We start from the raw sequence: 13,445 nt of genomic DNA, 5'->3' as shown, positions 1-13,445 counted from the left end.
AAAGAAGATTATCAAGGTAAGAACCTAATCTCTCTTAAATCTTAGCTATCAAATTGTAAATTATTCCCCAGGTTTCACTAGCTTCTTATGTTTTCCATATCTTGCAAGATGGCTGCCTATGCGATTCAGGATTTTGGAATTCTCTATCAACAAGGAAAACCCTTCCTGACAGCTCTTCAGTGATATCAAGTTATAAAAATATTAAACTGATCTTAATCAAACACTAACCCCTGCACTATACTTCTGATAATCCACCTTTGCTTCAAATTAACTCCATATATTACTATTCTTTGTTGCTGCCCATTCAACCAGTTTCCATCTAGTTCAGGGGGTCTCAAAGTCCCTCCTTGAGGGCCGCAATCCAGTCGGGTTTTCAGGATTTCCCCAATGAATATGCATGAGATCTATGTGTATGCACTGCTTTCAATGCATATTCATTGGGGAAATCCTGAAAACCCGACTGGATTGCAGCCCTCAAGGAGGGATTTTGAGATCCCTGATCTAGTTGCACACGATGAGGCCCAGATTAAGGACGCTCATTGTTCCTTATATCTGTGAACCATGTACACTGATTCATAATGTAAAATCTAGATATAAAATAAATCATTTGTTTGAACTAGAAGACTGCTTATTTTATTAGTCACATACATGGAGCTATGTCAAAGGCCTTGCTAAAATCCAAGTGTATCACATTTAACTCTCTCCCCAGTCCGACTCACTGCTTACCTCTGCAATAAAATTGATCGGATTTGACAGACCATGCTCAGAGATGACAAGTTCTTAGCTCCAGGCTGGAAACATTTTGGTCAGTCCTGGTTTTGAACTCACATCCCAAAATACTGTGGGATGTATAGTGCCTGATTCTGCCCACTGAAGTCAGTGCTGCAGATCCAATGATGGGGTAGTCAGAAATCCAGGACTATCCCAAAATCTCTATCCTGAAACTGTGTAACTTAGCATTTTTGGATCCTGGCTTTCAAAAATTATACTATACTCCATTTTAGCAGCAATTCTATTCATTTACTCACAACTGGAAGTCAGACTAACTGGCCTGCAGTTCACACAGACTAGGAGTTCTTAAACTTTTTGGTTCTCTTTTAAATGATCAATGAAACTCTCATACCCCCTTCCACACATGTCCACTACTAATTACCAACAGCTATGTATATTGCTGTTACTTTGTCACTAAAATTGCTGTAATACACAGTTAAAGTACCAGGGAAGTCACATTTAAAGCTACAGTTCTATATAAATTGCACATAATGTTGTTGAGTAATCTACCTGTATGAGCATTAACTGAAGTTTGCACAAAAATCCCCCAGGAGTATAATAATTAACTACCTTTGCTCTGTCCAGAAAATTTCAATAAATTGCCTCAGATTTTAACACCCCTCTCCGCATCCCAAAGGGGTATGGGCACCACTGGTTAAGAACCCTTGCCTTTGACCAGGGGTGTCAAAGTCCCTCCTCAAGGGCCATAATCCAGTTGGGTTTTCAGGATTTCCCCAATGAATATGCATGAGATCTATTTGCATGCACTGCTTTCATTATATACTAATAGATCTCATGCATATTCATTGGGGAAATCCTGTAACTCGACTGGAGTGCGGCCCTCGAGCAGGGACTTTGACACCCCTGCCTTAGACTATAAACAATTATATTCATTATTTCCGACTACTGTAACTCTACTAGCATTGCCTCACATTTTTTTAAGTTCAAATACTTTATTGAAAAGCTTTATTTACACAGAAACACAAGTTAGTGCCAGCTTCTCCTTTTGGCGTAGTGAGAGCTATCTGCTACACAGTAACATGAAGAACAGCAAAATCCTAAAATGACAAAGGAAACACAGAGCTCCCGGCTGGATGTGGACACTTATTTAACATGGGAAAAATGTCCTATGCTAAAGAATGATTTTAGTAAAACCAGTTCTAGCTGTTACTCCTTACAGAATCAGTATTCAAACCAGCAGATATATCAGTAAAACTTTTTGTGTAATATGAAAATTAACTGTAAGAAGATTCTAGTTTACTTCTAGCACAAATATAACAGGAAGTGGAGAGAGCCATAGCAGCTTCTTCCAGGTACTCGGACATTCCAGCTGGAGCCACAAATTTTAAATTTATAGTTTACTGGAGCCTAGCCACTAAAGTTTAATTCTCTAGAACAGGGGTTCTCAACTCAGTCCTCGGGACACACCTAACCAGTCAGGTTTTCAGGATATCCACAAAGAATATTCATATGAGAGATTTGCATGAAGAGGAGGCAGTGCATACAAGTTTTTCTTGTGGATATTCTGAAAACCTGAAAGGCTGGGGTGCCTCTAGTATCAGATGTGGGAACCATTGCTTGGGACACAGTGATGGATATAAAATAAATAGTATTTTTGATCATAAGTCCTTCTTAAGACGATCAGGGTTAACACACTGCCTTTCTGAATTACAAAAGCAGTAGGAAGCCTTCAGCCAATCCAATCTGCTCAGCAGGCTGACACCCCCATTAAACTTTGTACACCGTTGGCCTATACAGAATGACAACTGTACTATTCCAGTGCAGATTGCAAGGGAAGTGTTTTTGCTATATTTAAAAGGGATTAATGCTTTTAAATAAGAAAATTATAAAATCAGCAGTTACTTTAGTTGGTATTGCTGCTACTGTGTCTTATACAGGTCAACGTCAATGATCATTCAAAGTGACACCGATAGCAATATATATGAGTGTGTCAAAGCTTTTCATCACAGTGATCACCTCGGGGCTACTAAGCTTTTTCTGTAAAAACTCTGCGGTCAAGTGTTTAGAGGCACTATCATGCAGAGAATACAACCAAATGTCAGGGAAACAGAGCACTTGTATCTCAGATATGATTAGGACCTCTGATTTCAGGCTGTAACTGATTATGCGTTTATTAATAAACATTCCATTCCCTAATACTCTCCTGTCTCTCCACTGGCCTGTTGAGGATGCTCCAATTTAGTTGGTATGCCTTTTCCATGTTGATGGTGCCTCAGCTGCACAAATGTTAAGTATTTAACAGCACCCTAGTAAGAGCATCTGCACTACAAAAACACTGATGAATACTATGGTTTTTGAGCTGGTGTTACTGTCTGTTGAATGCATCATATCTAAGACTTCCATCCTTTAGTGTTTATAAAATGTAAATTTGGATATTCAGTTTCTAGTTAAGATGATAATTGGTTTTATACAGTGATTTTTTTAACTATCCAAAACACCCTAAATTAACTGGAAAATGAATATTCAAATTTACATTTTATAAACACTAAAGAATACAACAAATCTTAGATATGATGCATTCAACAGACAGTAACACCAGCTCAAAAGTTGCTGTATAAAAACAATCTAGAAGAATGTACTTATTGCCTTATGAGTGGTGCATCAGATGCACCCAAGAGGCAAGAAAAAGGGTTAATGCACTCACTATCTCTCTTCACTTATTTCCCCCTATGCCTCTCTCTCCATTCAGCTGGTAAATCCCTCCTATCTGTGCCCATCTCTTCAACTGCCAACTCCAGACTCCGTCCCTTCTACCTTGCTGCGCCATATGTTTGGAACAAGCTGCCCGAATCCTTACAGTGGGCTCCGTCTCTGGCAGTGTTCAGGGCCCAGTTAAAAGCCCACCTCTTTGAGAGAGCTTTTGACTCTTAAACTCCTCTCACCTTGGGTTCTGCATCTCCAACCCTATATGTTATTTCTGTCCAAGTCAGATTGTAAGCTCTTCCGAGCAGGTACCGTCTATTAAATGTCAAAAGGTACAGCGCTGTGCACACCTTTCAGTGCTATATAAATGATATGAAGTAGTAGTTACAAAGATACACCTATTATTACTCAATTCCAAAACAAAATCTTGGGCAGCCCAAGTGAAACAAGATACAGCGCCGGATCTGCCGCCTCTTAGGCAAGGGTTCCCTTATTTTGGAATTGCTCTGGATAGATGTCTTAGATAAAGATGCAATAAATGAGACATACATTTCTAATACTGGATCCCGTTTGCACTTCCAGTTACTGTATACACTGGAAAACAAATGTAGCCAGACTGGAGAACTTGAGGTCCTTAAACCAACGTGAGAGCTGCCATGAAGGGCAACAGTTAAAACCGATTTTTATTTTAACTAAACTGAAGGCTGAAATTAGGCAAGAGCCACACGTGCGTTTCCCGAACACTAAGAGCTCTCCAGATTACGACTCTGTTGCTTTAAGTTACAAAAGTTGCGAGTCGCTCAGCCCCTAACTCCAATTCCTTTCGGCCCTGGTAAAAGCCCTCGAAACTTTCCGCGCGAATCGTCCGACCTCCGGAAACATTTGGGCAAACTCCGCCGTAGGGTGCACTTACCCCCCTCCAGCTGTCTGCCCTTTCCTCCTCCCCTCGGTGGACGCAGCCAGCAGCGGCGTGACTGCCAGAGACCGCCCACCGCAAGCACTTCCCGTTTCACGGAGCGTACCAAGTACCCTCGGAGGGAAGCGCAGATCCATTCAGCACGCCCGCCACGGCTCCTGCGCTTCTCCTTCGCCCTACAAACCGGAACCTCTATGCCCAGTCATTCCGAATAAACGGCGAGACGCCTTTAACAAATCTCACCGCCCGCACGCGAAGCTTTTTACGCCACCGTGGCTGCACCTCTCCCCCCCCCCCTCGGGGTCTTGCACAATGCCGTCTCCTGGTGAAGGTGACCTTCAGCCGGATAAGATCGGAATCGTTCTGCCCGCTGGAGTCGGCGCTGAACTCTTCCCGTTGCCCTCCCCGCCCGCGTGGCGAAGGCCGAAAAGTCTTGCCTCCGTGCTCTTCAGAAGCTCTGCCGTCGCCCGGATTCGGACATCCTCGCTCTCCTCCCAGGGTTTCCCCAGAGCGCGGGGACGTCACGCTCAGAGCTCCGCTGTTACGTCACAAAAAGGATGCTTCGGGCGTTCTGCAAAGGCATTATGACGTCAGCTGCGCGGGGATGGCGCATTCTAGGGGGTTACGTAGCACTGTGCGATCTAAAGAACGAGGAAACAAGCTAGAGCGGCATTCGTACTGGTTGATGCCAAGCGATCACGTTCAGTCCCTGAATTTATAGCGATTGAGACTGATATTTGGTTGTTTTGAGAACGGTGTCCTCATCTTCATTCACGTATACTGTGACTGGCAGCAATAACAAATAGAGCTTTACCTTTCGTGATCATGCATTCGGTTGCCCAGTTTTCTATTACACCAGAGTCATGTAATAAGTCAGCACTACGCCCCCCCCCAAAAAAAAACAAACCAAAAAACCCACAACAATCTGATTTAAGTTTATTTCCCAAGTAGTTAAGATTGACTACCATATGCCATCCATTTTAGATTACACTGGGCTCAATAAACAAACTCAATAATCAACGCAGAGCAGCCACAATTCAATAATATTCAAAAATACAATAACATTAAAAGGGCTAATAAAAAGTATGAGTGCCTATTGAGAGTCAGGTAATCCAATGATGCCATAGCAGAGGCTATCAAAATATAAAGTGCATAAAGGTGTCGGTTTGATCCAGGAAAATACAGTAAGAAAGCAGGATCAGTAGGAGGATCGCGGCCAAAAGGATAAACAAGGTCGGTACAAGCAGGGTAAAACCCAGAGAGATTGCAGTAGGGTAAGCGTAATGAGGGCAAAGTCCAGATGAAGATAGGGGAGAAACAACCAGGCTTACAGCTTCTTACCGCAGCAGAGCTCCGAGTGCTTCTTACAGGGCGCCGTACTCTGTTCCCCGCTGCTCTCGGAAACCGGCTGCAGGCGGCTGCTGTCCTCTGTTTTACTAACCATGGCCCCTGTCGCCGTATGTTTAGCTGCTCCCCAAAGGCTTTTCCCCCCTCACCCTGTGCCTGTTGGAAGGACAGAGCCAGAGCAGCCACACGTGCTTCCGCCAGTAAACTCCAGCTGGTTGTGTACGGTGGCCGGCTGTTGCCAAACCTGAACTTCACTCACGGCGCAGGCGCATTAGAATTTGTTTCTTCCTCCAATTCCCAACTAAAGGTGCCGGCAGCGATTAGCGTTGTCTGTATGCTGAAGGTATATTATGCAGCTTTCTTAAACATGCAGCAGAGTTTTTGATTGATTGTTTGCCTACCGATACTACAGAAAAAAATGTTATGCAAAATTAATTGCTACAAAATAATTTATTTATTTACATTTCTTATATACAGCTTCTATTCGAAGCGGTTTAAATTCAAGTACTCTTAAATATTTCAACCTATCTGTCCCGGCAGGCTCACAATCTTAATATGCTTAGAAATAAGGGCAGGCAATTAGCTTTACACAATTGCTCTCACTCATCGAGCTAGATGGCACTACTTTCTTTCCTATTTGCTGAAGCTAGGACACTTACAACAGGCAGGAACAGACAAAATGATGGTTCCTGCTTGCTGTGTGTGTGTGGAAAGGGGGGTGGGGTATCTACTTGATAATGCAGCTACATGGAAGTTAATTACCGCTGCTGTGTCAGCCTCTGTGGGGTATATTCTCAAAAGGTCAAAATTTAAGCACCAGGATGATGAACACAAAGCATGAATTTTATAAGTAGTGCATGGCAAAATATCATTATAGAATACTAGTGTAACTGTAGGCGCAGGCACATACACCAGCTCAACGGCTGGCGTAAAGAGCTTTCAATCTAATCAAGACAGACAAACATTATTCTTCTCAATGTGCATCACTTTGTATTTGTTCACATTAAATATAATCTACCATTTGGATATCCAGTCTTCCAGTTTCCTAAGGTCTTCCTGCAATTTTTCCAGTCCTTAAAGGGTTTGCATTACAGTTCTATAAGGCAGTAGTGTTTTTAGAGAAGCCCAAGGCAGGCAGGTTTTCAGCTGCACTGATTGTCAATCTCATCTTTTGAGAGAAAGGAATTTAAAGGAGAGGAGGGAGGGAGGACACCTAGGGACACAGACACACCTCCTAGACAGCTGTGGTAGGCGTTTCTTCCATCGCCCAACCTTTGAGACAGGACATTTCCTTGGCCAGGAAAAGATCATGCATCAGTCCAGAAACAGGCAGCCATGCTAGTAGTTAAAAAAAAAAAAAAAAAAGAGATCTCCATAGGGAGTGGTTTTCTTACAATAGGATGTCTCAGCCTAAAGACCAAGTAATGGTTGGTGCAGGGCCGGCACATGCATCGGGCCCGAGACAGTGTTCTACGGCCCGCGGAGCGATCGACGTGGCCTTTTTTTCTAGGGCCGGCTCCCTCTTCCTTACTGACAGCGGGGCACAAAGCGGCGCGCGGGCAGCGTCTCGCGCCTCAACTGGCAGCCTTCTCGGACTTCCGGATGAGGCGCGAGGAGCCGCTGCCCGCGCCTTTGTGCGCTGAGGCGGTGAGGAAGAGGGAGCCGCCCGAAGATAACGCCTGGGGGAGGCGGCCTAAAACGGCCAGGCGGGAGCAGGCTAGAAGTTAAGCCACAGCATGGAGGGAGGGAGACAACAAAGGTAGGGGGAATGATTTTAGGTTTTAAATTTAGTTATTGAATTGGGTCAATTTTGAGAATTTACATCTGCTTTATCTGTATTTTGCTCTGTTCAGGAAGAAATGCATTTGTTTCTATTTCTCTGGGGTTGTACTGCAAGCAGAGTCTTGCATCTTAGGGTTGGTTTGCATATATTACCGTATTTCCCCTCATATAGGTTGCCTCTTTGCATAGACCGCAAAAAAGGGTGACTTATGTTTATGTTCAAATCTGTTTCATTATGAATACAAAACAACAGGGAAGACAACAAAGTCAAAGGAATTAACTTCCAACAATACAAAAGTTGTCGTGTTGTTTTGGTAGAACAAGAATAGAACCCCCACCCCTGTCCCCCGAACCCTATTTTGTTCAGGGGCGACTTATGTTTAAAAACTGGAAGATAAGCCGCCCCATGGTATTAGCCGCGGCTTATCTTCCAGTGCCTCCCCTGCCTTTTTCAATCATCCCCCCCTCCCTGGTACCTCCTTCAAAACCCCCTCACTGGATGGCGGACGGCTCGAATCTCCAGCAGTGCAAGGCAGCTGCGATCGCTTCAGCATCCGGCCTGCCCCCGCACCGCCTGCTGAATGGCTGACGTCAGCTCTTGTGAGACTTGAAGTCAGCCACTCAGCAGGCGATGCAGGGGCAGGCCGGATGCCGAAGAGATCGTGGCTGCCCTGCACTGCTGGAGATTCGAGCCGTCTGCTGTCCTGCGAAGGGGCTCCTAAAAAGGTACCGGGGAAGGAGGGATGATTTAAAATTGATATATAGGCCGCCCCATTTAACTATGCTGCGCCCCATATACGGGTTTGTAAAATCCATGTATGGGCCGCAGCCTATATATGGAGAAATATGGTAGTACTTTTAGTTTTTGGTCCTGTATTTGCATAGGGGTTATCTGTGTTCTGGTGGGAATGAATGTTGAGAAGCATACAGTATGCTTTGTGTAGTTTAATTTTGTGGTTAACCATTATGTGTTGTTAATAAGATTATATTGTGTGTGTGTGTATATATATATATATATATATATATATATATATATATATATATATATATGAAAAATGGTGTTACAATTAGTACTATGGTGGAGGTGGGATATGGGGTGGAGATGAGCGAGGTCTGGTCCACAACTTAGCCCAGTGTTCTTCAATTGCCTGTCTGTGGACCAGTGTTGATCCACAAAATAATTATTCTATTTCCACCGGTCCATAAGTGTCAAAAGGTTTAAGAACACTGGTGTAGATGATTTGCGATATTGATTTAGTGAGTATTTAGCAGATAGATGAATTTCCCTGCTTCTGAAAACCAGGCCATCAGTTTAAAGGTCAAGCACATTCTTTACCAAGGCTACGATGAGAAGGCGATCTCGGGTGGGAGAGAAGGGGGAGCACTGAGTAGCACCATGATTCTGATTCTGGGTGAGTCCAAAGAATCAGTTTTGAATGTTTGCTGTCCTAACCTTTGAGAAAGAGGAGGGAAAACTTATCGACATCCTGAGTGCTTTGGGACTGGAAGGCAGCGGTGTTTAATGAAGACTGCTGGTGAAAGCTGAGCTGTGCTAGGACTGCGCTAAAAAACCTGGACTGGCGTAGGGTGTGAAGTGGACCTAGGTTGCAGCCTCAAAAGGGCTTTGTGAGAATTGCATGCTGAGCTATAGCCTCATACATATGAAGAAAACTTAGGGCTACATTCTCAAAAATTTGCGTTAAAAACCAATGGGCTACTAACGCAGCCTTTATTATAGAAATTTTTAAAGAGTGAGTCATTCTCCAAAAAACGCTCATGCAAATGAGGTTGGCGGAGAGTAGTGAAAGTTCACTAAATTTGCATGCCCATTGTTGGTGATAGCGATGGGCACATGTGCAAAATAAATGCAACCCCCCCCCCCAACAATGACAAATTGAGCCGCTGAAGTCAAGCAGCCCCCCACCTAAACCCTCCCCTGGTAGCGGGACAGATGCCTACTGTCTCCCATTGCCAAGCAACACACACCCCAATATCCTTCCCCCCCCCCGGCAGTGGGAGAGATGCTCACTCTCTCCTACCGCCAAGCAACACCCCCCCAGCACAGGAGAGATGCCCACTCCCGCCGCCAAGCAATGCATTCCCAACACCCTCCCAGCAGTGGAAGAGATGCCCACTGCCACCATCAAGTGGCGACACCACCCCCTCCCCCTGGCAGCAGGAGAGATGCTCACTCCCTTCTGCCAGCAAGACAAACACCCCTTGACACCACCCCGTGCCTCTGACGACCCTCTGCCCCCTCTCCCTTACTTACGATGGCTGACTGGAGGGATGCCTACTTCCTCCGGCCAGCAGACCTGCCTCTTCAAAATGGCGGGCCTTTCCCTCCCATATGCATCCTGGGATGCACTGGGGAGGGGCCTGAGGTTCTGATTGGCCCAGGTTGTTTAAGGCCCTTCCTAGGTGCATCCCATTTTGTAGATGTGGGCCTGCTGGCCAGAGGGAATAGGCCTCTCCTTAAGTAAAGTAAGGAGGAGGGGGGCATCTCTCCCGCTGCCAGGGGTTGTCGATGCGTTGCTTGGCGGCGGGAGGGGGTGAGCATATCTCTAGCTGTGTGTGTGTGGGGAGGAGGCAGTTAGTAGTGTCGGATGATTGTGCGACAGCTGGAGAGAGTGGGCATCTCTCGTGTTGATCTTCAGTTTGTTTGTCTGGGTTTTGGAAGGCCCCAAGATAGGGGCCAAGTCCGGAAGGCCTCTGCACACATGTGGGTGTCAACATGATGATGTCACATGCATGCATGTGATGACATTATGCTGATGTCCGCACATGCACGGAGGTCCAGATTTGGCCCCGAGCTTGGAGAAGGAGACACAAGGTTTGTGTGGAGGCGGGTTCTGGTGTCCTTTTTTTTTAAGAAGAAATCTGATAACCCTAGGCATGTGGGTGGGGCATATTTGGCTGCTGCAGCTGCTAAAGGCATCGGGTGGGCCTGCTGTGCATTGTGGTTCAGGTTATATGGGCCATATGTGCACCGCTATTTTCTGATCTGTCCAGCCCAAGACAAATTGTCTGCTACTGCAAAAGCAATGCGGCTTTAAGTCCTGCCTCCAGATCCCATGCAGGTGTACTAGTAAAGCCTCAGATCTGACCTCCTCCACCCTTCACCATGTGCTGTGACCTACTCGGAGCCAAGATCTGACCCAGGAGCCTACAGTGTGGCTTGGTCCCATGCCTTATGGCTTTAATTTGCATTGACTGCAGCAAAGATTTCAGCATCAATGTAAGTCAGAGCCAGAGTAGCCCAGGTAAAAAAAAAAAAAAAAACAAACCTTGTATTTTACATATCTGAAGGGGGATTGGGAAGGGCAGGGGAGATACTGGGCTATTGTGGTGGTGGTGGGGATGAGAAGGACAGGGGAGATGCTGGGCTCTGATAGGGCCCACCAAAAATGGCAGTTCTGGTTATGCCACTGAGAAGCACTAGGAGTAAAGGAAAATTTAAAAGAGAATTGTAATGTAAGTGGGGCTATCACCAGAGACAGACAGACAGTGGTATATATAGATACCCAAAGTAATGACACTAGGAAAGATACTTTTGTTTATTTGTGCTTGACTAAAGAGAATAGTATCCTAAAGAGCTTTATTTCAATGTTTGGCCTACAGTGGGGTCTATGAGGAGGGATAAAGAAAAGGAAGGATACCCTATCTCTATGGTCAAGCAGGCAAGGCACTAGCAAAAGCCAGAAAGATGCTTGGGTTCATAGGAAGAGGAATGGCATGTGCAGCAGGGAAAAGGAGATGATAGTGCTTGTGTGTAAGTTTCCAGTGATCAATAAGCTCCTCTTCCTTTTTTCTTTTGGAAAATGAGGCCTTTTAAGCTAATAAGCTAAGAGACATTGTTCTGGCAACTTGTTTCCCTCAGGAACTGAGTGATGGATGGAAAATCTTTCTGAATCAACACAATCTACAGTACAAAATAAGTAATTTTGGTAGTCACTGCTCCTTTTTCACCAGAAAAAAAATTTTCACCTATCAAACCAAAATATAGGAACCTTTATTTAATTAATCACGTTATACTTCATTTAGAAGTGCAAGGATGATCACTGCCACTGTGTTCCCAATTGCGATATATGGCTGTGAGACATAGACACTCACAAAAGCAGACAGAAGAAAAATTAATACCTTTGAGCTGTGGTGCTGTAGAAGACTTCTACGAATCCCTTGGACAGCTAAGATCACCAACAAAGAGGTTCTTGATCATATAAAACCAGAGTTGTCCCTGGAAGGTTGGATTATAAGACAGAAACTGACCTATAATGAGGTGCCACTTGGAATAGTCAGTGGTAAAAGGAAGCAGGGGAGACCAAAGGCCCGTTGTCTGGATGCCATCAAGAATGACACAGGAATGAATATCAAGTAATTGAAAGAAGCCGTGGAAAATAGGAAAGCAGGGCAAGGACTGGCCTAAATAGTATCCAAGGATTGGACAGTAATAGAAGTTACTAAGCTATGGTAAGCACTAATATGTGATTACCATAGCAAAAAAAATGCCTTGCTGTAGGGCAGGGATAGGCAATTCCAGTCCTCCAGAGCCAGGTCAGGTTTTCAGGATATCCACAATAAATATGCATGAGATAGATTTGCATCTCAAGGAGGCAGTGCATGCAAATCCATCTCGTACATATTCATTGTGGATATCCTGAAAACCTGATCTGACTCCGGCTCTCGAGGACTGGAATTGCCTACCCCTGCTGTAGGGCATGGTCAGGCATCCTGCGGCAATTTTTGCATGTGCATGCACTGCCCACATGCTGAAAAATAAAATTTATTTTTAGCACTGAGGCAGGTCTGGAAGTTGAGAGTGGGCATGTTCTTCATACATTTATAGCAGGGGATTCAGTAGATATGGAAGAGTATTTTTGGTAGGACATCTAATTTTGATGTTGGACATTTTGAGATAATCATCTGAAAATTGGGTGGAGAAAATGTCCATTTTCAAACCCACAAGATGTTGCTTTTCTTGTTTTTGAAAATGGCCCAGCTAGATGTCATAATTTTTTTTTTTGCCATTATCCAAATAAAGTCCAAATTAAGGGTATGAGGGGCAGCAGTTTTAATAGACTGGCCAAACACACATGCCAGCAGAGCAGTGGGGCACCATAGGAGGTACTGCTGTGAACTTCACATTTAAGGGTACCAGGTGCACATCTTACCATAACCCCTATACATTATAGGGTGAGCCCTCCAAAATTCCCCTCAAAACCTAATGTACATACTTGTCTACCACCCCAATAGCCCTTATGCCTACAGGTGTTATCTATATGGCAGTACAGTGGGTTTTTGGTTGGCTCATAGTTTCCACCAGAAGTGTATTAGGGTGGAATATGGGCCTGGGGCCTTTCTCTGCAGTTCACTGCACTGCCCAGGCTACTCCAGAGACCTGCATGTAGCTCGTATTAGGACTGGCCATAGTATCTGCTGCTGTCATAAAGAGAGATATGTACTGTTTTCATGCAGATATTTGGGGAGTGGGAAGGGGTCAGTGACCACTGGGGGAGTGTGTGGAAGTACTGTGGAAGTACCTGTGGTACTGAAGCAGTTAATAAATCCCCCAAATTAAAACCATAAAATAACAAAATAACTATCTACAGATTTTCCATCTTCATGAGCTCAGTCATTACAGTGACAGTCCTAGTCCAAGTGCTTTACTCCCTCCAGGGTGACGCTGGTGTGGCAATCACACACTGGTGTGGAATCTAAAGAAAACATCACGGCTGGTATGGGGCCTTGAATATCATTGCTGACGTGAGATCTTGGGTATCCAGCACATGCTGAAGGTCTGCTGGGTCCTCTGAAACAGTTTTTCAGAGGTGGATCTAGCAGGCCTTGAGCTTGTGTTGCATACCAAGGTCTCAGGTCAGCAGTGATGTGTCTTCTGTAAACAGAAAGTTGAGGTTTAGTTTTCAAGCCTGTAATGCCATGCAGGAACTTTTCCTGCCACTCAGAG

General features: G+C 44.7%; 1 protein-coding gene across 4 annotated transcripts in view; it reads right to left on the bottom strand.

Moving 5' to 3' along the window:
* Positions 1 to 6,816, bottom strand: part of CLUH (clustered mitochondria homolog) — a 104,565-nt gene extending 97,749 nt beyond the window's left edge. Inside the window, exon 1 of one of the 4 annotated variants that reach the window (XM_033921569.1) lies at positions 6,717 to 6,816. Coding sequence is in view for 1 of the 4 variants with exons in the window: in XM_033921563.1 (XP_033777454.1) it covers positions 5,693 to 5,795 (103 nt within the window). In the remaining 3 variants the exon portion in view is untranslated. Of the gene's footprint in view, positions 1 to 3,984; positions 4,131 to 4,348; positions 4,459 to 5,692; positions 6,074 to 6,716 lie in introns of those variants that run through there. The other 3 variants (XM_033921563.1, XM_033921567.1, XM_033921568.1) reach the window with 3 other exon arrangements.
* Between the last annotated feature and the right edge of the window lie 6,629 nt (positions 6,817 to 13,445).

This window comes from Geotrypetes seraphini, chromosome 15, assembly GCF_902459505.1.
Source record: "Geotrypetes seraphini chromosome 15, aGeoSer1.1, whole genome shotgun sequence".
In the NCBI taxonomy this organism is placed as follows: Eukaryota; Metazoa; Chordata; class Amphibia; order Gymnophiona; family Dermophiidae; genus Geotrypetes; species Geotrypetes seraphini.
This window is presented reverse-complemented; position numbering and strand designations above follow the sequence as displayed.